General features: G+C 45.7%; 1 protein-coding gene across 4 annotated transcripts in view; it reads left to right on the top strand.

The window, feature by feature from the left end:
* CUNH15orf41 (chromosome unknown C15orf41 homolog) overlaps window positions 1-27086 on the top strand; it is a 182942-nt gene that overhangs the window by 61519 nt on the left and 94337 nt on the right. For all 4 annotated transcript variants that reach the window (XM_026651445.2, XM_024200988.2, XM_024200989.2 and 1 more), the window contains exons 6-8: window positions 9756-9835; window positions 10174-10223; window positions 13811-13878. In XM_026651445.2, the coding sequence (XP_026507230.1) occupies window positions 9756-9835; window positions 10174-10223; window positions 13811-13878 (198 nt within the window). The remainder of the gene's footprint in view (window positions 1-9755; window positions 9836-10173; window positions 10224-13810; window positions 13879-27086) is intronic.

The following is a 27086-nucleotide window of genomic DNA, read 5'->3' as shown; positions in this document are numbered from 1 at the left end:
AGCAAACCGCGGCCAGTGGGGGCCGCGATCGGCCGAACCTGCCACATCGGCAGGTAAATAAACTGGCCCGGCCCGCTAGGGTGCTTACCCTGGCGAGCTGCGTGCCAAACGTTGCCGACCCCTGCTTCAAGCAAAGGTAAAAAACCCATAATAAACCTTGCCAACTGGGCAGTGCAGTTCATGGGGTGAAACTGAAATCTTCCTTGTCCCTTGTCACAGATGTATTTTAGTCATTTCTGGTTTAAATTGAGATCCCTTCCCTTTATAACTCACTTATCCTCCGCCATTCCCAAGTCAAGGGTCGTATATACTGACCCAATAGCATATCTTGAAAACTAGAGCCAATCAACAATTTTAAGCATCATTTTCATTCTCAGTGACCCAGAATTAGTAAAGTTTGACTATATTTATTTCAGAAGCATTTTGGCTGTAGAGCAGTGTTATATACCATATTAAGAAATGTTTACTTTTATTTTTTCTAAATGTACTAGTCATTAATTTCATTTTGTAAGCTTTTTTGGGAGGGTTATGGGACAGGATAGAAGGGAGAATATTTTTCACACATGCCTTTCATAATTCTGAATACTTCAAGTTCCCTCTAACTGCACGTTCCTCAATGCTAAATATTGCTAATTTTTGCAGTCTTGCTTTGCATTAAGTACCACCACATCACTATCAAGTGTTATTGCCCAACTCTTGCCTTTTTCAGTCTTACATTTTGTGCGAATGCACCTTTCTAACACTACAAGTGAATGTGGTGGGTCTTTACCTGTCCAGCTGGAAGAAGAGGGGTCAGTGCGCCTTTGGATTAGAAGGGAGAGGAAAGGGAAACTTACCTAACTGGAGCCAAGGGTGGAAGAGGAAATGGCAGGACCACTGACCCACCATGTACACTGGGAGGAGGGGAAATGGGATATTTATATCCCATGCATTCCAGAAGGAAGCCTCTCATCAATCACAGATCAGCAAAGCCATCTAGTCATAGGTGCTGGAACTAGGGGGATGGTGGGTGCTGCAGCACCTAGTGGTTTCCATTATATACAGGGTTTACAGTTTTGGTTCAATGACTTTCAGCACCCCCACTATAAAAATTGTTACAGCACCCATGCTTCTAGTTCAGTTTTTCATACATTTTCTCCATTCCAATTCTAAGCTTGTATAAAAACAGAATTAAAAAAAATATATTATTTCACTCACAGATTGAATGATTAATTCTCTCAATGTTCCATTTCTTTCCACTCTCTTCAAAAAGTGGGAAATAAGTTATGAGAGAGAACAGAACTTTGTAAGATGAATTCAGGTGTGAACCTTAAACTTTGGGATACCAGGGACAGACAGTGGTGGATAAAATACAAATATGTGTATGTAGCCAAAGCTTCAATGGTGCATGATCAGAGAGACAAAGGATGGAAGAAAAATAGTAGTACTTATCCTCTCTTTAAAGAAGGAGAACTGAGGCACCGAGAGATAAAGTGACTTGCCCAAAAGGAAGTTTATGGCAGAGCAGGGAACCTCATAAATCTCAGTCCTTGTCTCCACTAGAAAGAGTTTGCTGATGAGATATGCTAGTAGAGCTATACTGGCAAACTCCGTTTGTGGAGATGCAGTTTATAATGGCAAAAGAGTTCTTTTGTCATATTTCATACCAGTTCCCCAAAAGGAATAAGCTATACTGGCAAAAGGACTTTTTGGCTGATATAATTTCATCTACACTTGGACTCCTGTTGGCACAGCTATGCTTGTTGGGTAGTAATATGATTTTTTTTTCTACACCTAACTGACATAATTATGTTGGTAAAAATTTCTAGTGTAGATCAGGTGTTAGTCTAGTGTTCTAACCACAGGACCATCCCAAGCCCTTCTGACAATATGTTTCAATGTGCCTAAATTTGTATCTGTCCTTCGTTGTAATAAAATAGTTCAGCTTCCAGTCCCATTCAGTCCCCGGCCTGTCTTGTTAGATTACCAACAAGGATGCCAAATAGGGTTGCCAAGTGTCCAGTTTTCAACTGGAATGCCTGGTCGAAAAGGGACGCTGGCAGCTCTGGACAGCACAGCTGACAGGACTGTTAAAAGTTCAGTTGGCGGCGCAGTGAGACTAAGGCAGGCTCTGTGCCTGCCATGGCTCCGTGTGGCTCCCAGAAGCAGCAGCATGTCCCCCCTCCAACTCCTACGTTTGGGGCAGCCAGGGGGCTCCACACACTGCCCCCGCCCCAAGTGCCAGTTCCGCAGCTCTCATTGGCAGGTGCCTCTGGAAGCTGCTTGAGGTAAGCGCCGCCTGGAACCTGCACCCTGCCACCTCCCATGTCCCTGCCCCAGCCCTGATTTCCCCCTCCCGCCCTCTGAACCCCTCGGTCCCAGCCCGGAGCACCCTCCTGTACACCAAGACCCTCATTCCCAGCCCCAGCCCAGAGCCCACACCCCCAGCCGGAGCCCTCACCCCTCCCGCACCCCAACCCCCTGCCCCAGCCCAGAGTCCCGTCCCACACCCTGAAACCCTCATTTCTGGCCCCAGCCCAGAGCCCGTACCCCATCCCACCCCATGCCTCAGCCTGGAGCCCCTTCCCATACTCTGAACCCCTTGGCTCCATCCCCTCAGCCTGGAGTCCCCTCCTGCACCACAAAACCCTCATCCCTGGCCCCACCCCTGAGCCCACCCCCCCACCCCCGAGCCCTCACCCCTTCTCACATCCCGACCCACTGCCTCATCCTGGAGCCCCATCCCGCACCCTGAACTCCTCATTTCTGGCCCCACCCCGGCACCCAGACCCCAACCCCCTGAGCCAGCCCAGTGAAAATGAGCAAGTGAGTGAGGGTGGGAAGAGCAAGCAACAGAGGGAGAGGGGATGGAGTGAGCGGGGGGCCGGGCCTTGGAGAAGGGGTGGGGCAAGGCCTCGGAGGAGGGACGGGGAAGGATGTTCGGTTTTGTGCAAGTAGGAAGCTGGCAACCCTAATGCCAAGCATGGCAGTTTTTGTACTGTGGATGCATTTCTACAAAAAACTGACCTGTAACTACCAACTCACGATTATTTGAAGAATCTTCAGATAGTAACTTTGAACCACTACTGACCTGTGTCTGATGTCCAGCTAGTGGCCTGGTTTATACCTGATTGAAATCCCATGTTATCAGTCCTCTCACCTATCCTGTCTCCCACATTTCCACTTAAATTATATATCACTTTATAAAATACATATTTATAGTGGTATGTGTGTGTGTATGTATGTATGTGTATGTATGTATATATATATAAAATACAGAATCATGATGAAGGTATGAATACACTCCAACTTTTTCTGTTACCCTTACTGTTTTTAAAAGTCTGTCTACTTAATTGATACTATTATTTATCTGAAAAGGAAAAATGCAGAAGATGAACTGAAGTAGATATTGTTGATGTAACATTTTAAAATTATTTCTATTCTTTATCTTTGCAGTGTTACATATAAGGGTGTCTGAGAAATATATTCTGGAAATATGATATTTAATTTGCATGTTTCTACATAGTTAATTTCATGAATCTACTTAATTTTACATAACATGTTCTCTCAGTTATCTTATGGTCCACATATAATATAACCAACTAAATGTAAACAGCATTTTCTCAGTTATTGTTTTTTTTTTAACTTGGGGCTAATAAGGGATTCTAAATATTTCTGCTAAAAATCTGTTACCTCCCTGAAAAGCAAAACCAATGTCTGGGTATTTGAAACGGGAGCCATTCTAGATCAAAATCTTTTGATTCATATTATTAATTGTTATGCAAAAGTGCCCAGATTAAGAGTCCACAGAGAAAACGGCTGCTGGACTTTTACAGAGACTATATTTAAACATAAAAATAAAAAATTAAATGTGTTTCCTGATACTGGCCATTGAAAATCCCATTTGTTCAACAAGGTTAAAATTACAGTGTGAAAAAATAACAAAAGACTAAGAAGATTGCTTGAGAGACTTTATTTATTCATTTAGTGTTTCTGATTTCTGAACTTAGAATAGCATATTTTTAGCTAAAAGCAAATAAGTGTGCTGATGCTGAACAAATGCAGTAAAAATTTGAAAACTGCCAAAGTGGAATCTTCAGGTCCCTAACTACCACTAAAACTGTTCAGACAACAGTCTTTAATTATTTAACACCAGTTTGAAGTTCTGCATATCTTTCTCCTCTAATCTTAACCCATGCTTTTTAAAAATCTAAGCTCTTTTCCTAGGAGATATTCCTGTGCATAATGCTTTTGTGCACGGGGTTGCATAAGTGTAACTGAAGGCAGAATTTGTCCCTGTGTTTATAACGTATCTTTGTGGTTCTGAGATTATCAGAGTTCGATCATATGCAAATGGATAAGTGACTAGCAAATGGAGGGGAATATACTACAACTGCTTATTGTGTAATCAAGAGTTCTTCTTCGAGTGATGGTCTCTATTGTATTCCACTGAGGGTCATGCACATGCACCCAGAGCTTTTGAAAGTAATACTCTTCGACAGTCTGTGAATGCTCCCTGTGTCACCTTGTGGTCTTGCCCAAGGCGATAAAGGGCACGGCGGGCCCACCAGCATCTCCAGTTCCTTCTCACCGCCACATAGTCCAAGTCAGAGCTTCTACTTCTAACGTCCTTGTGACGCACTTCCCAAAACTGTCTTTAGTGCTGTTCGTATTTCTTATTTGTTCTGCCTTTTTTCAATTCTTCCCTTCGTACCTGAGTTAGGACTTGGGACACCGCTTCGGCAGTGTTTCCTGCCAAACTTTACACCCCTCCCCACCTCCAGTACCTGGGTCTGGGTACTGAATTATGCCAGAGACACTGGGGTTCAAAACCGCACTTCCTGCCCTCGCTCGTTTTCCATCAGCAATAAGCACCAGCGCTGCTTGTACTGTTTGGGGGAAGTCCACATCTCATCCACTTTGCATCCTTTCCTGCCCATACTCAGGAGAACTGGACTCTTCCCTTCAGGAAACACCTTATGGAGATTGCCATGGAACTGGCATTGGATCCTGGCTGGGGAACCCTCCGTCCACCCCCATCCCCATACATCAGTCTGAACAGTCAAAGAGCGTCCCTGCCCTGGAACCTCCATCAGGCTCTGCTGGTACCAGTGCTAAGGACCCCGCACCAGAGCCTAGCCAATAACCAAGGAAGAATGCGCATAAGCATGGCACCAAGTATCAGAGGGGTAGTCGTGTTAGTCTATATCTACAAAAACAATGAGGAGTCCGGTGGCACCTTAAAGACTAAGAGATTTATTTGGGCATAAGCTTCGTGGGTAAAAAACCCACTTCTTCAGATGCATGGAGACTTCTTCAGATGCATGTTTTTTTACCCACGAAAGCTTATGCCCAAATAAATCTGTTAGTCTTTGAGGACTCCTCGTTGTTTTTATAAGCATGGCAGTAAGTCTTCCTCTAAGTCCAAGAAGAACTCGGCACTGTCCACGAGTTCTGGCCACGAAGGACCCAGGCATTCCAAGTCTCACAGGACCAAGAAACGGCTGCACCGATCTCTGGATCCACTGGTACTGATTACAGACCTGGCGACTCTGCCAGCATCCCAGGAACTTTCGGTCTCCAGACAGATGCAGTTCCCGATATTGACTCCTCCAGCGGAACAGATACCATGGACCCTTAGGAGACTCAGAAGCGCCTCGAGTCCTCACAAGAAGAGATACCGTGTCTCCACCAAAAGGTCAGAGTTCCTGTTCTCATCCTCCACCGAACTCATTGGTCATCCGGGCTTCTTCAGAGCATTCCAAACAACAACATCCCCGCTTCACCCCATTCGATAGAAAGGATAAGAGGCTAAACCTTCTAGGCAGAAAAGTCTTCTCCTCAGCCGGACTCCAATTTAATATTTCAATTATTGAGCCCTGATGGCCAAATATGATTTTATTAACTATGGATGATTGGCTGAGTTCACAAATAAGCTACCCTCACAAGATCACTACCAATTCCAGGCAGTTTTGCAGGAAGGTAAGTTACTGGCCAGGTCCATGCTACAGGCCACAGTGGACTCCGCAGACTTCCTGTGTCTTAGCAACAGGAATTATCATGAGGAGGGAATCCTGATTACGCTCCCCTGGCTTCTCCAGGGAGGTGCAAAACACTACAGAAGACCTCCCATTCGATGCATCACATCTTTTCAATCTGGAAATGGACGAGTCTTTACACTCCCTAAAGGGCAATAGAGCCACTCTAAGGTTTCTGGGTTTCTACACAGCAGCACCCAAGAGGAAATTCTACCACCTGCCCCAATCATATTGTTACAAGGCCCCACATACATTTCACCAATGTACCTATGAGTCTCCTCAAAAGCACCCTAAGGTTCACAGACCCCGTTAACCTACGTCGACTATCCAGCCATCAACACAACATACCCAGATGTCACAGAAGCAGTATTTCTGAGTGTCCTTAGAGAGCCATCAACCACTCTGTTCACCAATGCCCATTTTGTCTACCCCCTTCGAGGACTGCCTCAAACTCTTTCTGCCAGCATGGAAAGCCATAACAACGGACAAGTGGGCCCTAGATATCATCCAGAGTGGCTATATCATAGAGTTTATGGCATGCCCGCATCTCGCCTTCCTCCTCAGTCCACATGCATAGAACCACCCATGCGATGACCTCCTCCAACTTGAGGTCGACTCATTATTGTAAAGGGGAGCTGTGGAGCTAATCCCAGACTCCTTTCAGAGAACAGGGTTCTACTTAAGCTACTTCCTAGTTCCCCAAAAGACTGGAGGATGGTGACCAATATTGGATCTCTGGCACCTCGACTGCTCCATTTCCAAACCAATGTTTCGCATGGTCATGCTCGCAACAATCATTTCCTCCTTAGAAAAAGGCATATGGTTTACAGTTCTCGATATGCAAGATGCCTACTTCCATATCAATATACATCCAACACACAGAAGGTTCCTGAGGTTCAAGGTGGGGCCTCGACATCTTCAATATAGGGTCCGACCGTTCAGACTCACCACTTCCCCGTGAATATTCACAAAAGTTTTCTCGGTGATGGCAGTCCATTTGTCAAGGGATCCTGGTTTTTTTTCATATCTGGACGACTGGCTGGTGATAGCACAATCCAAACAAGAGGCCCAGGAATTGACGTCCCAACTGCTTCTACTCCTCTCCTCCCTGGGGGTCAGTATCAACATTGAAAAATCAACTTTAAAGCCCTACATAATCCCTGGAGTTCATAGGAACTCACATAGATGCGTCTTCCACCTGAGCTTATCTAACAAAGGAAAGATTCCAGACAATGAGGGAACTAATCACTTTGGTGTCTTCCAGGTCTTCGGTTTCTATCAAATTCTGTCTCTGTCTTTTGGGACACGTGGCAGTCTGCACATATGTCACACCCTTTGCTCACCTGCTCCGCCTTCAATTGTAGCTACAAAGTGTCTACTCCCCCATGCATCAACCCATGCATACTCTGTTCCACATGCCACCAGAAGTTCTCTCTTCACTCCAATGGTGGATGAATCTGCCACAAGTCTTCCTCTCATCCTTCCTCCCATTCTCACCCACCATGAAAGGATGCATAAGGGATGCATCCCTCACAGGCTGGGGCACCCACATGGATGACCACATGACACAAGGCACGTGGACAACATGAGAGGCCAGGATGCACATAAACATATTAGAACTTCAGGCAGAATGCAAAGCTTGCCAGGTGTTCCTACCAGCCGTGCAGGACTGATACATTCTTCTCATGTTAGGCACCACCATCACAGTCTTCTACATAAACAAGAAAAGATCCTGAGTCCTGTGTTGGAATCTATACACCTTTGGGAATGGTGCATTGCACACCATGTTCTTTTGACAGCAGTCTACTTACCGGGCATGTTGCTGCATGTAGGTAAGTAGGCTGAAACTTTCAACTGACCAAGAATGGGAGTTGCATAACTGTAATCGTGGACATCTTTAGCCGATGGGAGCCCCGGTGAGGGATCTTTTCTCATTCCACAACAATACCAAATGCACCCAATATTGTTCACAGGAGGATGCTCTAGGTCAGACTGAACAGATTATGCCTTCCTGTTTACCCTTCCTACCACGACTGATCCACAAGATCTGATGGGAGAGAGCAATAACCATCCTGATCACCCCCTTCTGGCCTCACCAATTTTGGCTTCCACTTTTCCACATGTTGAAGCACCCCCCACTTCGGATGTTCCTGAAGCTACTGACCCAGCACAACAGCAGATTCAGACACCTCAACCCGTGCACTCTTCACCTGACAGCTTGGTTTTTGGATGAACACCTACATTAGCACAGGAATGCTCTCTGGCGGTGCGAGATGTTCTCTCAACCAGTCCACAAGACGCTTGTATCGAGCCAAATGGATGCATTTCACTGCCTGGGCTACCCGGCAGGGCCTTGTCCCTGAAGTGGTTGGCATCCCACTACTCTGGGAGTATTTCCTTTATCTGAAGGACTTGGAACTGGTCCTCAGTTCCATTAAGGTACATGCAGCTGTCATTAGTGCTTTTCAACTAGTGGACGACCATTCAATATTTACCCACCCACTAACTGTGTCATTCTGGAAGGGCCTTCTGCAAAAATACCCTCCCATTCAGCTTATCATCCCCCAATGGGACTTTAACCTAGTCCTCACCTCGTTGAGGTCTGCCCCTTTGAATGTATGGCCTCATGCTTGCTATCTCTTCTTTCCATGAAAGTCACTTTCCTCATTGTTATTACATCAGTGAGGAGGTTTGGCGAATTGGGAGCCATGATGGCTAACCCTCCCTTCACCACTTTCCACAAAGACACGGTCTCTATGACTTCACTCTAAGTTCCTACCCAAGGTGGTTTCCCAATTCCACCTCAATCAACCCATACATTTACCTGCCTTCTTCCCCAAGCCTCATGCCTCGAATGAGGAAAGAAGGCTTCACTCGTTAGATGTTTGAAGAGCATTGAATTTTATCTTGAGCGGACAAAGCCCTTTTGGAAATTTCCTTGTCTTTTCATTGCTATAGCGGAGAGAATGAAAAGGCAAGCCATTTCCACCCAGAGAATCTCCAGGTGAGTTTCAGGGTGCATTATGCGCTGCTATCAATTATCAAGACAATCCTCTTGTGAAGGGCCCATTCTATGAGAGCTCAAGCATCAATTAGAGCTGTACTCCACAAGGTGCCCTTCACAGACATATGCAAGGTGGCCATCTGGAGTTCCGTACACACCATGCTCTAGTGCATGATTCTGTGACAAATAATTCATTCAGAGCAGCAATCCTCCATTCCATAGTCTCCTTGCACTATCTTCCCGCATAGGTACTGCTTGTTAATCAACCTCAGTAGAATACAATAGGGACCATCACTTGAAGAAAATGAGGTTACTAACCTGTAACTGAAGGTTCTTCGAGATGTGTGGTCCCAATCTTTATTCCAAACCCACCCTCCTTCCCCTCTACTGCGGATTCAACAGCTCTGCAGTAGAGAAGGAACTGGAGACGCTGGTGGCCTACCACACCCTTTATGGCCTTGGGCGAGACCACGAGGCAGCACGGGGCGCGTGTGTGGACCGCCAGATAGTACTACTTTCAAAAGCTCCAGCTCTGGGCGTATAACACATGCACATAACGTTCAGTGAAATACAGATAGGGACCACACATCTTGAAGAACCTTCAGTTACAGGTAAGTAACGTCGTTTTATCAGTGTAGCCAACATTTTTCCTTTTTAAAAGTATGTTCCACTTTTTTGACAACTAGTTAATAATATGTTCATACTGAGCTAACAATTTTCTTTTTCTTCCATAGCTTCCAAGACTCTTATAAATAGTATGCTGCGGGACCCTTCTCAGATTCCAGATGGAGTTCTAGCAAATCAGGTCTATCAGGTATTAATCACAGCCATCTTTTTTCAGTGGCAATGCTGTTATCTGCCTAGCAGAGTAAAGGATTTTAAACCTCATTTAATTACTGTCATCATAAACTATCACTGAGGTCAGGGTGCACCATAAATGGCAATGCAATATTTGTGAGGAGAGCATTTCACTTTTTAATAGCTTCCTTTTATAGTGAACAAAAAGCACGCAATTTTTGTTTTCTGTGATTATATCCAAACAGCCTTTGATAGCCTTTTGGAGGAAAAGTAATTACTGTTTTTAGCATACTGTTTAACTATAATAGATTTGTAGTTGACCATCACTATATTACTTCTCTTATTTGTCTGCAGTGTACTGTGAATGACTGTTGTTATGGACCACTGGTGGACTGCATCAAACAGTATCCTTTCCCATAAAATTTTAGGTGCACAATTGACGAGCTTAGACTCTGTGGAGGAGATGTGTCTAGCTTTAACCTGACATAAAGTTCCGCTTCACAAAACACATTTCATACTCCTCTATTTTACATTCAATTGAGTAGAGGGTCACTGCAGTCCTTTCTCTTATGCCGTTTAACTAAAATCAGATAGGCCAAGGTAAGTTATCAGTTCAGCGGCTGTGCATGCATATGCTTAGTTGAAAACTTCTTGGTTTTGGTGAGAGAACATCATATTGTGATTCATATAAAGCCATTAAAGTGCCATAGACGCTGTCCAGTATTGCAATATTCTTAACTAATTTGATGTTTCCTTTGGATTTTTTGAAATGCTTTTCAAGTTCTGATTTAAATTTTAAATGCTGTATCTGACATTCCAGTGCAGCTCTTTTCTCCTCTTCTTCAAGGAAAGTAGGACATAAGGTATAGAAAAATAACTATTTTTGAAAGCGGGAGAGAGTGTCAGAGGTATCTCCACAATGAGCCGAGCACTGTGGAGTAAAGGTCAGCGCTCAGTGGTTGCAGCAGACGGGATTCTATACAGGCCTGAATGGGTGAGGATGAAGGAGTGTATTGGGAAGGCACCACTCTCGTGGAGATTCAGTGGCCCAAAAGCACTTTATTGGGCATATAGAAGGGTTGCTGATCTATTTCAGCCCATGCTTGGAAGAGAAACCTTCAGTTTGTGGCATTGTATCCAGTCTGCAGGATGGTGAGTGGATTTCCTCCCCCTAGTCCTAGAGAGTTCTCTGTACAAATTTCAATGAGGTTTTGGAGGGGGGTAGGAATTTCACCCTGTATTAGGAGGGAAGGGAAGCCACGATGGTTCCCAGCAGTTAAACATGGAGAAAAAAAATTATTCACTGTTCATATGTATTAAAGGAGATATTTCTTCTTACACCCCCAATACACTCTGCAGTCATAGTGTTTGCATCGCTTAATAAAAAATGGCCTCATTTCCTGCCACTTTTCCTCAGATTTACTTTATATGGTATATAGTAAGGGCCCAATCCTGCTCCCATTAACTGTAATGAAAGCATGTTTGGGCCCTCAGTCTATTTGTATGGTACAGTAACTCCTCACTTAATGTTGTAGTTATGTTCCTGAAAAATGCGACTATAAGTGAAATGATGTTAAGCGAATCCAATTTCCTCATAAGAATGAATGTAAATGGGGGGGGGGGTGGGGTTCAAGGGAAATTTTTTTTTTTTGCCATATAGTACAGTACAGTACTATAGTTGGGAGGTGCCCCGCCTTACCCCACACAGGCACAGCCCACTGGCACTGGAGACAATGAAGCAGACAAGGAGGCTGAAGGTGCTGTAGGCTAGGAGAAGCACATTGCGCAGCAGCAGTGGGAGCTTCCCCTACTCTGCAAGCACCAGGGGCGGGGGGCTCAACCTCGGCCTGCCCACGCCACCCCTTCCCCCAAACCCCCACCCTTAACCTGCCTCTTCTTTCCCTCCTCTCCTCCCCCTTTACTCTGCACGCCGCGTCCTCGCGTCTCCCCCCTCCCTCCCCTGCCTCCTGCCTGTGGCAATCAGCTGGCTTGCGGCGTTCGGGAGGCAGGGAAGGGAGGGGGAGCCTGCGCACCGAGTCCTCGCTCCTCCCTCCCCTTGAACGCCGCAAGCCAGCTGATTGCCGCGGGCAGGAGGCGGGGGGAGGAGGGGAGGGCGCTGATCCATGGGGCCTGCCGGCGGGCGGGAGGCACTGTGGAGGGGGCATAGGGGAGCAGATGGGGGGCTGCCACCTGTGGACAAAGCAGGCAGCCAAATGACATTATAGCAAAACACTGCACAACTTTAAATGGAGCATGTTCTATAATTGAGCAGGGACGTAAGATCGAAACTACGTTAAGCGAGACGACGTTAAGTGGGGAGTTGAGGGTATATTCTTTGAGGGTACACTGAAACATTAAGTATAATTATATATAAGTATATTCATTAAACATCATCCTATCTTTTAAAGGATTGTTAATCATAAGGCCTGTTAAATTAGGTACATGAGGTTGTATTCTTGTCATGAAGAATCTGAATATATGCTTCTAATCTGTAAAAACTAACTTTATTATATAAAAAAGATGCATTATTCTACACGTCTCTGCTTTATATTAATTTGTTAAGAAATAGTGCATTTTTCTGTAATCTGTAGTGTGTTTTCCCCCCTGGATTTCAAATCAGCTTGCACAAAAAATGATGGCATTATTAGGAAACAAAAAAAGTTTGTCAACCGAAGATTGTTACAGTAAAGTTTGGTGATATTTCACTGTGTGAATGCATTATCTGAGAGTGTATGTTGCTGAATTAGATGCTAATTTTAAGCCACATAAAATAGTTAAAAATCAATTTAAAGTTAAGGTTTTAAAAGCATAATGTCTTCTGAAGGATTGCATATTGATTTTAAATATAACTATCTAATTATATATGCATGGACTAAAGTATGAAGTCTACCTCTTTGTAAATGCCAGGAGGCTATTTTTCAGTAATAGTTCAGATGCTTACGGGAAACTAGGCTGTTGGATTGCATGAGCAGAAAATGGCTTGTGAGGTTATTTAAAAGTTTTGCCCCATGGTCACTGCTATTCATCAATAATAGGTATTATTATAGACTAAGTCTAAGTGTTTCTGCTTATGGTGCATTATCAATTCTGTTTGCACTATTTGTCTTATATTTTTGCTATCATTCATTTTCCTTTTCTGGTTCTGTCATTGCCAGTATAGTTTAATGTAGTACACGCTTTCAGTTGATAGAGACAATGATGTATATGTGTAAAGTGATTCCTTATGATTGGCTTTTTTGCAGTTCAGCAGTAAGTGCTGGTAAAAGTGAGAGTAATTAATTATAATGGTAATTCTTTCTGCAGTTTATCAGTTTGTATAAGATATCCTAAACAAAATTAGGAATTGTAGTTGTTTTTAAGATTCATTTACAGATTCTCCTTTACATAATACTGGTTTTTCATATAACTGAAAAATCAATTAAAAGGCTGTTTTGATACAGTGAGATACATCAGATGGCTTCAGAGTATATCTTTATGTGTAAGAAGTTTCAGTATGTAAAGAACAAAATCTTAAATTGTTCAATTGTTATCCAATTTATTGTGGTTTATGTACTTAGGCAAAACTCCCACTGACTTCAGTGAGAGTCTTGAGTACAAAGCCGAAGATCATATCCAAAATTTCCAGCTATAAAGGCACTCATTTTAGTCTCACACTTTGCTCTTTTGGAGAAGAAAATGAAAGCAAGATAAATACTATTCTTGGGTATATTGAAGAAAGTTGATCATGGTAATACCTGCCTTTTCTCATTTGTGTGAGGTGTTTTTTTTTATTTTATTTTTACTTAAAGACTGGTATAAATTTTCCAAAGTAGCTGGTGATTTTGGGTGCCTCAGTTTTTGGGTACCCAACTTGACACACCATAAAGAGCCCTGATTTTTAAAAAGCACTAAGTACTTAAGATGTGGGGCATCATATTCTAGCTGTAACAGTGTTCTGAATTTAGTTTCATTCCAAACATATAGTACTTTTTCCTTAACTTAAATCCATCAGTGCTATTGGGCATGAGCATGAAGTCCTGCTGCGAGAAATGCTGCTGGAGAAAAATCTCTCTTTCTTAGGTAAGAATCTATAGTACAATCTAACCTATGGTACGTTAGCTTCAAAGATCTCAGTGACTGTTTACTTAAGGGGAAAAAAGAGACCTCAACACATGCTGTATTATGTAAAGGAAGAGTAAAAAATGATTGATGCTGTACATGTTATCTTTTATTGATTTAGAACTGAGCAGGAACTCAGTTACCTAATACCCTATATATACAGCACATGCACAGGCGTGCAATTAATATTTTATAGAATAAGTAGCTGAAAAAAATGCTTTAATATCTGCTGCAGTATTACTTTTGGTGTCATGAGATATTAGCCATAATCTAGGCCGTATGAAACTTAGAAGGAAGGATAAGAAATATTAGCTGCAAAATGCTTTATGTATTAAAGAACTGCTAGAAGAATTCACTTGTTTATCTGGAAGTGCAGTTTCTGATATTTTTGAACTAATGCACTGAATCTTTCCACATTCCGTATCTTTAAAGTCATTTAAGAATTTATTTTAGAAAATGTTCACTTTGATATTAGAGGATGATTTAATTTTCTATCTATTAAAAAGTATTAAACATGGTACAGTAATTAACATTAATTACAGTGAAATTAAATTAGCATTTAAAGAATTAGTTCTCTTACCGTGATAATAAATTCTTCTTCTTCGAGTGATTGCTCCTGTGTATTCCACAGTAGGTGTGCGTGCTCGCCACGTGCACCGGTGCCAGAAGTTTTTCCCTTAGCAGTATCCGTAGCCGGGGAGCCCCGTGGCGACCCCTGGAGTGGCGCCTGTATATCGCGCTATAAGGGGAGCCACGGGCTCCCCCCACCCTCAGTTCCTTCTTGCTGCCAGTGAAGGTAGTTGGAACTTAGCGCTCCAGCTTCGCTGCAGCCCTTCTTCTCTAGCGGTACCGTTTGTCAGATTGTTCTCAGTGTTAGCTTGGGCTCGGGGCATGCCCCGCGCCCCAGGCTTCAAGTCATGCGACTCCTGTCACCGTTCTATGCCCAGGAGCGACCCCCATGCTGTGTGTCTTCGCTGCCTGAGTGAGACTCATATTAGCGACTGGTGCAAGATCTGTAGGTCATTCAAACCAAGAACTAAAAAGGAGAGGGACTTCAGACTTCGAGCTCTCCTGATGGAGTCGGCGCTGACTCCGATGCCGGTGCGCAGATCGGACTCGGCACCGGCCGCCGCGTCGTCGGTACGTAGTGAGGCCCCTTCGACCAGTCAGCGCCACTCTCCCGCCAAAAAGCAAGGGAAGAGCTCGGCCTCGCAGCGACGCTGCGATAAGGACAAGGGGGAGGCTGGTCCCGCGCTGGGCAGCCCTCGATCACCCCCGGGCTCTAAGGCTCTGACTCGTGTGGAGCGGAGCAGCCCGGTACCGTCGACCCAGGCATCCCCACCGTTACGGATGCCGTCGATGCCGGAGGCGGTGCAGGCTGCGAAGGACATTATGTCCCTGCCTGTCCCGAGCTTGCAATCGGGCACGGGCCCTAGGTCGCGAGGCAAGCCCCCTTTGGGTGCCCACCAGACCTCTTCGAGCAGCTGCAGTTCCTGCTCCGAAGATCGCTCCCCACACTACTCGGCGCGCAGAGGCCGCTCCTCCGACAGCTCCCAGCCACCCTCGACGCCGGCCAGACCGTCCGGGCCGCCGTTGGGACCGGAGTCGCGGGGACCCTCCACGCCGCCTGCCAGCGAGCGGAGGCACCGAGGGAGGCACCGGGAACGCTCACCTGCTAGGCGTGGGTACCGGAGCCGCTCTTGATGGGACAGACGTCGCCGCTCCCATTCCAGCTCCCTCTCATCTAGGCGCCACGCCAGAGACCTCGGCGTCAGGACACCAGGCTGCGTACCACCATCACGGGTACTGGAGCAGTTCGTCGAGGAGGTACCGTTCCTCATCATCAAGGTCCAGATCATGAGGGAGACATCGCCACAGGCACCGTTCCCATCGCTCCCATGGCATCGAATGCTCTTCGGCCACCTCGGCCTCGGCGCCCCTCTTCCCGTCCTCGGGCCGCGCTGCCCTGCCGGGACACGTTGTACCATCAGGTACCCAGCAAGGTCAATGGCACGGTACCCCGTGGCAAGGACAGTGGTGCCAATGGGCACCGTGGCAGCAGGTACTGACCCAGCCCGGGGCCTGTACGGTTGCCGGAGCATTCCAGGCTCCATCGGCCTCGTCGGGCCGTCCACGGGATAAGTCGACGGGCCAGGACTCGGTGGACCCGCGACCGGACTCCGACCTGGGTCTCGATGCCCCAGCACTGATCGCAGTGCCTGGCTCCGTGCGTGCTGCGTCTCCGGCACCGGACGACGCCATTGTGGCTCCTCCGCCTTTGTTCCCGCAGGAGGACTTTAAGGCACACCAGGACTTGCTGCAGTGGGTGGCATCCAGCCTTCAGCTGCAAGCCGAGGAGATGGAGGGACCGTCTGATTCCCTCTTCAACCTTTTATCTCCCTCGGCACCAGGCCGTGTGGCCCTGCCACTACACCAAGGTATTGCCAGCATCACCAGTTTCCTGTGGCAAACTCCCGCCTCCTTGGCTCCAATCTCCAAGAAGGCTGAGAGAAAGTACTCTGTGCTGGCATAGGGTCACGAATACCTTTATTCCCACCCGGCACCTAACTCACTTGTGGTTGAGTCGGTGAACCACAGGGAGCGCCAAGGCCAACCCGCGCCCACCCCTAAGAACAAAGATGCCAGGAGACTCGACTCCTTTGGCAGAAAGATTTATTCGTCAGCTAGTTTTCAGCTGAGAGTAGCCAACCACCAGGCCTTGCTCAGCAGGTATGACTTTAACCTGTGGGAGTCCTTGCCTAAGTTTGAGCCCCTTCTCCCAGACAGGGACAGGAAGGACTTCAGGGCTCTGGTGGAAGAGGGGTCGACGGCGGCTAAGGCGGCCCTGCAGGCGGCGTCGGGTGCAGCTGATATGACGGCTCGCTCCATGGCTTCCGCAGTCTCCATGCGCCGGGTGTCATGGCTCCTGTTACCGGGTCTGTCAACGGAGGCCCAATCTCTGATGCAGGACCTCCCATTCGATGGCATGGCGCTTTTCGCTGACGTCAGGCTGCATGGGATGAAAGACTCCCGCACCACCCTGCAGACCTTGGGCCTCTACGTCCCTCCGACCAAGGACAAGGCCAAATCGCTTCCGGCGGCTCAACCTGCTAGGAGCAGATACAAGCCCCCATATAAAAGGCTTAGAGACCAGAAACGCTGGTCTCAGAGGCAATCCCGCTCTATTCAACAGCCCGGTCCCCCTAAGGGCAAGAGGCAGGGGAAGCATCGATTTTGACTGTTTGCAGGGGGGCACCAGGCCTGTTGCCAGGGAGCCCCCCCAACTAATAAAGTTTGTGTTCTGCAAGCGATTGTCTGCCTTCCTCAGGGCTTGGTCCCGCATAAAGTCGAACCAGTGGGTCCTCAGTACTATTTCCAAGGGATACGTTTTGCAGTTCACTTCTCCCCCACCAAGCCACCCGCCCCCCCATCATGGTCCTGGGGGGTCCTGAGCATGCCCGATTCCTAGACCAGGAGATGGATCGGCTACTCAGCCTCGGGGCGGTGGAACGCATCCCGACACAGTTCCAGGGCAAGAGGTTTTACTCCCGTTACTTCCTGATCCCCAAGGGGAAAGGGGGTCTCAGACCCATCCTGGACCTGCGCGACCTGAACAGGTTCCTAGCCTGTTCCAAGTTCCACATGGTGTCCCTGGCTTCTATTATCCCCTCCCTAGACCCAGGGGACTGGTACGCTACCCTGGATCTCCAGGACGCTTATTTCCACGTCCACATCTTCGAGGGGCTCAGACGCTTCCTCAGATTGGCGATGGGGACGAGGCACTACCAGTTTGCGATCCTCCCCTTTGGCCTGTCCACAGCCCCCAAAGTGTTCATGAAATGCATGGCAGTGGTGGCAGTGTACCTCAGGAAGCAGGGGGTACAAATCTTTCCTTACCTGGACGACTGGCTCCTCAAGGGCGAGTCTCGTCCAGAGGTGGAGTTCCACGTGCGGCTACTCCTGGCCACCTGCAAAAACGTAGGCCTGGTTGTGAACGAGGCCAAATCTACTCTAGTACCAGTCCAGCGCATAGAATTCATCAGAGCTCTCCTAGACTCCTCCAAGGCTATGGCCTCTCTTCCCCTGGACAGGTTTGAGACCCTAAGGGATCTCATTGCCTCGGTCTCCACGTTCCCGGTGACCACAGCTAGAGCATGCCTCCGGCTTCTGGGACACATGGCTGCCTGCACGTACGTGGTCCACCATGCCAGACTCCGGATGAGGCCCCTCCAACTATGGCTAGCCTCCCAGTTCTCCCAAGCCCGGGACGGCCTGGACAAGATCCTCACAATCCCGGTATTGGCTTCCCTTCGGTGGTGGTCCCTCCTGAGCAATATGCTACAAGGGGTTCCCTTTAGGGAGGCCAGCCCATCCATAGACCTGATGTCCGATGCTTCGGACCTAGGCTGGGGAGCCCACATGGGAGACGTGCAGACCCAAGGGACATGGTCGACCCCGGACTTGTCCCTGCACATAAATTTCAGGAAACTCAGGGCAATACGACTGGCGTGTACGGTGTTTCTCACGCATCTCCATGGCAGGGTAGTCAGAGTCCTCACGGACAACACCGCCGCCATGTACTATATCAACAAGCAAGGTGGTACTTGTTCCCTAGCCCTATGCCGGGAAGCCCTGGCCTTATGGGAATTCTGTATAGCCCACGATATCTCCCTGAGGGCTGCTCATCTCCCGGGCGTACACAATACGCAAGAGGACCGCCTCAGCAGGGTCTTCTCCCCCCAGTACGAGTAGTCGCTCCACTCGGAGGTCGCCCACCGGATCTTCCTAGAGGTGGGGAGCTCCCCAGATCGTTGTTTGCAATCCGCCAGAACCGGCGTTGCCCCCAGATCTTCTCCAGGAGAGGCGTGAGGGAAGGCGCGATCTCCGACGCGTTCCTCATGAGCTGGTCGGGCCAGCTCCTATATGCCTTCCCCCTGCTCCCCCTCATCGCCAAGGTCCTGGAGAAGGTAAAGGTGGACAAGGCAAGGGTCATTCTCATAGCCCCAGCGTGGCCCCGCCAGCACTGGTACGGGCCCCTACAATGCCTCTTGGCGGCCCCCCTGAGGGCGCTACCGCTCCGCCTGGACCTCCTCTCCCAACCTGGCCATTCTCCACCTGACAGCGTGGCTGCTCCGTGGCTAAATGAGGAGGAGAACAGGTGTTCGGAGCAGGTTAGGCGGGTCCTCCTGGAAAGCAGGAAGCTGTCCACGTGTCGGACGTACGTGGTGAAGTGGTCCAGATTTACCAGGTGGGCGAGCGAGCGAGGAGTTTCTCCCCTCCGCCGCTCCTATCCAGTTCGTCCTGGGCTACCTTTTGTCCCTTAGGACCCAAGGTCCGGCACCGGCCTCGGTCAGGATGCACCTCACAGCCATATCGGCTTTTCACCCGCCGGTGCAAGGGTACTCTGTCTTCTCCCACCCTATGACCTCCCGCTTCCTGAAGGGCCTAGTCCATTCGTTCCCGTACGCTAGACCCCCCGTGCCACAATGGGACCTCAACTTGGTCTTGTCATGTCTCACGGGGCCCCCCCTTCGAACTACTAGCCACGTGTTCCTGATCGCACCTCTCATGGAAGGTGGCCTTCCTCGTGGCGATCACGTCTGCCCGACATGTCTCGGAACTCAGGGCCTTAAACTCAGAACCCCCCTATACGGTTTTCCATAGGGATAAGGTCCAGCTTCGCCCACACCCGGCGTTCCTCCCGAAGGTGGTTTCCGCCTTTCTTCCCGTGCTCTGCCTTAAGCCCCACGTCTCTAACGAGGAACGCAGCCTCCATACTCTAGATGTGCGTAGGGCGTTGGCTTTTTATCTGGATCGGACTAAGCCGTTCCGGAGATCCTCTCAGCTCTATGTTGCCTCGTCCGAGCGGGCAAGAGGGCAACCTATCTCTACACAGCGGCTCTCCCGCTGGATTACCTCGTGCATACGCACGTGCTATGACCTGGCAGGGATTCCCCCGCCACCTATCATTAAGGCTCACTCTATGAGGGCTCAGGCCTCATCAGCAGCCTATGCCACCCATGTCCCCATTCAGGACATCTGTAGGGTGGCCACATGGGCCTCAGTTCACACATTTACTTCGCATTACGCGATCGTCTCCCAGTCTAGGGACGCTGCCCGGTTCGGCAGGGCGGTACTTCGTCCCGAACCATTGTGAACTCCTACCCACCTCCAACAGATACTGCTTGGAATCACCTACTGTGGAATACACAGGAGCAATCACTCGAAGAAGAAAGGACAGTTACCTGTTCCGTAACTGGTGTTCTTCGAGATGTGTTGCTCCTGTCTATTGCACACCCCGCCTTCCTTCCCCTTTGTTGGAGTTGTCTGGCAAGAAGGAACCGAGGGTGGGGGGAGCCCATGGCTCCCCTTATAGCGCGATATACAGGCGCCACTCCAGGGGTCTCCGCGGGGCTCCCCGGCTACGGATACTGCTAAGGGAAATACTTCCGGCACACACACCTACTGTGGAATAGACAGGAGCAACACATCTCGAAGAATGCCAGTTACGGAGCAGGTAACTATCCTTTATAGTTTTTATACCTTGAAATCCTTCTGTGGTGAGATTATATAAAAATAAGACAGCTGCAACCTAGTACTATAGTAAACTGTTGTATTCTTCAAAGAGATTTCTTATGTAGAAAGATAATACAACACACATATTAGTTTCACCTAAAACTAATACCTCTATTGAACAAATAATGTCCTAACTTTTACAAAAAGGAACAGAAAATAGCTTAAGTGATAAATAGTAAGTATTATGGATTTATCCAAAAGCAAGTCGTGCCAGACTTAGTTTCTTTCTGTGATAGGATAACAATTTTAGTAGATAAAGGAATTTCTTAGGACATAGTGTATCAATTTTTGTAAGCCATGTAGTATGGTTTCATATAACATAAACCTAGGGAAATTAAAGAAATGTGGGTTACATGACTCTAGTGGAACATAAAACTTAGAACATTTTTTTTAAATCAAACATAGGAACTTAGTGGTTCAGGTCTGGAAAAGCTCAGTACTATTTTTTTGGCTCTGGCTTGTAATTACTGTAGTAATAATAATAACAACAAATAAAAACATCTTACAAGTGATATTAAAGGCAGGGTATGGAAAAAAAAGTTGTTCATAACTGACAGAGTCAAGAAGTACTGGGGGGAAATACACTATTTTAGATTATATTTGGTACTGTATTTCCAGGATGTTAGCTGTTTCCAGTTTTATGTAAAAGACAAGATGATGTTACTTTTCAGACTTGTGTATAAAGCTGCTTTTTGTTATAAGACTCTTTAGTAAATGATCATTTTAGTGACACTTCCATTTTTTTGCAACATTTCTCTTGAATGACTTAAAGACGTATACTGATATTTTTAACCTGTTTGGCGGTACCAATAGGCAAGTGAGTCCAATATTATTAAGTATTTGTATTAACAATTTGGAGGATGAAATGGAAAGTATATGGGTTGTGTATATTCATGGATGAGTAGAATAGGTGAAGGAATCACGAACATTTGAGAAATAATTAAAATACAACACAATATTGGCATATTAAACAATGAACTGAAATCAGTAAAATAAGATTAAATCATTATATACAAATATAAAGCCAAAGGATTACTGGCCAGACAGTAGTTATTAAAGAGAAGGACTTGATCATTTTAAATTGATAAACTGAATAATGCTATGCTGTCACAAAAAAGGCACATACTTTCTTGGGATTTTCTTGGTTATATTAATAGGATTATTGTAAGCAAACCAAGTGAGGCAATTAATATAGAGTCATTTCAATTACTGTGGAGTTAGAATAATGCATTTATTATAAGTCAGTCCTCAGTCCTACAAAATAACATGTCACATAGTAAATCCGTGTCAGAAACAGGATAAGAATCCATATCTTGATTCCCAGCCCACTAAATTAGTCACAAAATAGGTCTTTTCCTGTCTGTAAAATGGGTATAGCCTGTAAAAGGCTATATGAGTGTGTAGTGTCCAGTGGCAGTAGCAGAGGTGGAAATACAAATTTAAGATTTCCTAATCACCAGTCCTGTGCTCCGTCAGTTAAACCATATGGCCTATAGGGAACATAAGGCACAAACACATATCTACATAATGGCAAAATTGGTCAAAAAGTTTCATGACCTCTGAAACAGACAATTTTTGTAAAAAAAATTTTGCAACCAATATTTTACCTACCTTTTTGGGGGGAAGAATCACAGTCAGGGCTTCATGGAGGTTATAAATTCTACCAACAGAGCGTGTGACTCATGAGCATAAATTATAAAATACAGTTCTAATCTGTTCACCCATTGTTGGGTTATGAGCTTACAAAAATATTTTTCTGCTTAAAAAAAAAACAAGAAACAAAAATTGTCATTAAGGGGATTAATGTTGAGACAATATACCTTGACTCTATACCCAACCAGTCCTCTTCCAGCAGGCCAGAGACTATACATCTCAACTTACCTTTCAAATATGAATCAGAGACAACATTCCCCTACATCTTCCACAGACCTAGTATGCTCTATTGTTTATGGGTCAGGATATTATTTTGTCACGGAGGTCACAGATTCTGTGGCTTTAATGGACCTCCATGACTTTTTTGGCTTCAGCCCCTGCCAGAGTAGCAGGGCTGGAGAAGCTGTCTGCCCCCGTTGCAGAAGAAGAGGCTGGAGAGGTGCACAATGGTCATCCCTCGGCAGGCTCCAACTGTTAGCCCTCCCTCTCCCCCCGTGTATTTTTAGTAAAAGTCAGGGACAGGTCATGGGGCTTCCATGAATTTTTGTTTATTGCCTGCGACCTGTCTCTTTTACTAAAAATACCCATGACAAAATCTTAACCTTATTTAGGGGCTTCAAATGCCACTGATTCTCTCCTATATGTCATTTTGACCTGCACATAAAGTCCAGAGATCTACCTTCATCTTGTCCATTCTACACATTGGTCACTGACCCATATATCTGCGTGTGGCTTTACTTAGGCATGCAGCTGCCAGCTTTTTCCTGCCCCACTATTTTCCCTCCAGTCACTCATCAAGTCATATGTACCTGCAAGTCACAAGATGCATACAGTGCATCTCCTGCTCTTCTGCTTAATCCATCTGGGTCCTGCATGTTGCACGGGCAGGATGCTGCTTTCCTCTATAAATCATGTATCTTGTGCAGGTTCCAGATACCAAGAACACGTTTCTAGCCTCAAATCCCCGGGCACCTTTCCGATACAGAGAAGAGATTTGATCATTGCATCTCCCTACTGCCCTTTTCCCCATAATACTGTGTGGACCCACTGGAATGGTGGGCACAGATGATATCAGCTTACAATTAAACACCAAATAGTGGGAATTAATTCATTACTAATTAATTAAATACATTCATTATTAATTAATTCAAGATAGACTTGAGTTTTGTGGGATCTCATGAAGGTCTCCTACCTAAAGATGGTGGGCAAGAATATGGTGCAACGTTAAAGTTGGTGCAGAGAACTTAATGATACATTTCCTGAGTTTTTGAATTTTTTAAAAAATACACAGTTCTTTTTCGAGTGTTGGTCCCTGTGTGTATTCCACATGTGGGTATGCAAGCTCAACATGCGCATGAGTCCAGAGATTTTAACAAGCACTGTTTGTTGGCCTCCTCGTGCTCCCAAGTGAGAGTAAAAGAAGCAGTGCAGGTCAGTGCCCTATCAGCTCTTTCTTACAGCTGCATAGTCAGAGTCAGAATCCAGTGTCCTCTCTTGCTTCAGCCTTTCAGAAAACCTGTAAGATTGTAAATAGTTATTCTTTAACTTAGTTCAGTTAGTCTTAGTGTAATTAGTGTAGTTTGTTTCCTTGGATCGGGAACTCCCTCCCCATGGTCAGGAACTATGCCCAGACTCCTGGGCTTCAAAAACTATATTGCCTGCCCTAGATACTACTCCATCAAACTTGAACAAACCAACGCAGCCGCTACTGTCTGGATGAGACACACATTTCAGCAAAGTGCAGCATTTGTCGCTCTGTTCCACAGAGTACTCGCAAAGCTTGTGACCTTTTGCCTTAGAAAATACTTAATGGAGAAGGCTATGAAGCCCCACTCTGATCTAGGCCAAAAAGACCGCCATACATTGGCCTAACCAAATGAACAGCGCCCTTCTAAGCACATGCTTAAGAAGCGGAGCCCTCAGTGTCTAAGCCCAAAGACTCTTCTCCAGGGCTTCCCATGAGAGTAAGGGACACTCTTGTGGGCACAAGGACAGATCCCTGCCGAGGACTGTCCATAAGAGACTCTCACTCCTTCCCCGAGTCCATCGAGGTTGGGTGACCCATTATACACACACCCTAAAAAAATTTAAAATATACAGTTAAAGGGTTTGTTGTTGTTGTTGTTGTTTTTAACAATAAATGTTTTAACATAACCTCCTCTTTTGCGGGGGAGGGGCTTGTAATTACCCACGGTATAGCACCTACTACACACAGGTTAGTATTTTGGACATCTTGAACAAATTTGAAAAATTTAAGAGAATAATAAATCATTAAGCATTTGAAAATATGACACAGAGGAGAGTTCAGATTAATGGACCTTTTCAGTTTAGAGTAAAGATGTTGGAGGGCAGGAATAACTATTTACATATGTAAAAGGGGATGCTATGAAAATGTCAGTGGCCAGTTATTCCTACTATTGAATTAAGGGCAGAACTAGTAGTAATAGGCTTAAGCTGCAGTTGGGAAGATGAAGTTAAATACTAGAAAAAATTCATAATTATAGGAACAGTTAAGTACAGGAACAATCTGCCTGGGAAGGTTGTGGAATCACCTTCACTGAAAAATTCAAGGCTAGACCTGACACTCATCTATCAAGTATGTTTAATGAAATCAATCCTGGCATGATACAAGGGGATGAACTAGATGACTCACTAAAGGATCCTTCAACCCAAGTGATTGTCATTTTTGTGGCCTTGTATAAGCTTCTGTAGTACACAAATCAGACTTAATTTTTAATGAATCCTTACCTACGATAGACTTCAGGTTACCCTTTAAAAAATAAAAATAAGTGTATGTAATTTGTGCTGTCATATACAAAATTTTAGCAATTCTAGAAGGGATTGTCTCATTCCTTCATAAATAAAGGAAATTTAATTTATGGTATATATTTAAAATATACTGAAGTACTGTATTTATATAAGCTCACTTAAGAATTAAGATGTGTTAAGTATTTTTTCTTTCAATGTATTAAATGTGTCTGTCTCAAGTTCTAGGCTTTGATGTTATGAAAACACATTTGATCAGTATCCACAAGAAGAGCATATTCAATCCATCCAAAATTAAAATCTTTCCCCTTCCCTTCCGCCTCTTTCCACACCCTCAGAAAAATCCTAGGAAAATATACAAGCCTTGCAGTTTGCTCTAATGCTCAGTGAATTCGGGCTTTGTTAGACCGTGAGTGGGAAATGAGTTCCAGAGGTGATGACCCATGACTTATATTGCCCAGTCACCAGTTCCCTTCCTTTTAAATCTTGGGGCACAAAGAAACCCCATTCTTAGCACAAATGACCAGCAGAGAATTCCCCTGTTGGTGTACTCTCCCCAGCAGTGAATTCCCAAACCTGCATAAAGCCAGCAAAGCTGTTTCCTGCATCAGCATCACATCCCTGACACAGTGGGTGTATCAGGGAAGATATGGGCATGGTGGGGAGGACTAGACAAGGCATGTGGTGGAACTATAGTGATCCTCCACTGGCATATAGTTCCTTAGAGACCATAAATTGATCTAAATTATGGTGGGATCAGGGTAGATCAGCTTCCCGGAGCAGAGACCTATAGGTCAAAATCAACATCCTAAAGTTCACCTAGAAACAAACTGGAAGCAAATGCACACTAAGGAACACTTTTGTAATATCCTGCCTTTGATCTATACAGGTTTTAATAAGTGAGCAAACACCTGCACTAGCTGAAGTTTCCAAGTGGTCTTTGGGTTCAGCCACGTGTGGATGGTATTACATCCATACAATCTCCAGGCAACACAAACATTGACATTTATCTATGCCCAGAAAAAATTGTTACAAAGCACAGTGTGGAGAAAGTGCCTCTGAAGTCTCCGGAGGATCCAGAAGCAGTAGAAGACAATATGAGTTCCAGTTTGTGAACCTGAGTTACAAATGATGGGCATACTACCTCATTTGGGAGTACTGATCTATTCTTCATCATGTCTTCAGGTTACTTCCCCAAACTACAACCATTATGTCAGTCATCTGTGAATTGAGGCTCACCCAAGTAATTCATTCAGGACCCAGTATTAGATATGGAGAAAGTTACTGGGCCTCACCATCCGTGTCTGAATTAAAAACGAAGTTGGATATCTAAAAGCACCACGGCCAAGTCTGCCTCACTATCTTTCTAAACAGAGACATGTATATATTGAACAGATGGGTGGCAGAACAGAACTTAGTGTTGTACTGTCTGAGAGCGCCTTTGTGGCAAATGATCAGTCACACAGCATTACCGTTGAAGATTTCTCAGAAAGAGACCAATAGAACCTCTAAAAAGCAGCTCTGTCTACCCATAAGAGTCCATAGACAAGTCTACAATACATTGTGGTCAAGAGTGTAAAAACAGAGCTGATGGATCTAAAATAATTGATAAAAAACATTTGATCTTCAGGCAGCATAGCCTCCATAACATCTTCAAGATTTAAGCCAGAGTGATGGGAATTAAGGAAATCGGAGGTCTGGATATTACTGCAATTGTTTTTTCTCAACCCTCCATCAAAAAATTTGGTTTGAGATGGCATTATTTGGTGAGAGTGTCCACATCAAGAGATGGTTTCTTGAGCAGAGGCCTAACTATTGCTTTCAGAGATTATGGCATTTTACCTTTATGTAAAGGGATGCACTGATCAACTTCTCAAAAAAGGACCCAGTACCTTCCAGCTGAACTTCACCAACCAAGAAAGATAAGGGCCCAATTTGCAGGTTATAACCCAAAGTTCCTCCATCTCTTCAAGAAGTGGGTTGTAGCCCACGAAAGCTTATGCTCTAATAAATTTGTTAGTCTCTAAGGTGCCACAAGTACTCCTGTTCTTTTTCCATCTCTTCAGAATCACGACTGACTGCGTCTGAAAACACAAATAGAGAAGGGATTGCATTTGTCCATCTCAGCAACCTCAAGACACTTTTCCGCTATCTCAAAAGTCAACCCTGGTCAG

Source organism: Terrapene carolina, unplaced genomic scaffold (assembly GCF_002925995.2).
Source record: "Terrapene carolina triunguis isolate 2854851 unplaced genomic scaffold, T_m_triunguis-2.0 Scaffold96, whole genome shotgun sequence".
Taxonomy (NCBI): Eukaryota; Metazoa; Chordata; order Testudines; family Emydidae; genus Terrapene; species Terrapene triunguis.
This window is presented reverse-complemented; position numbering and strand designations above follow the sequence as displayed.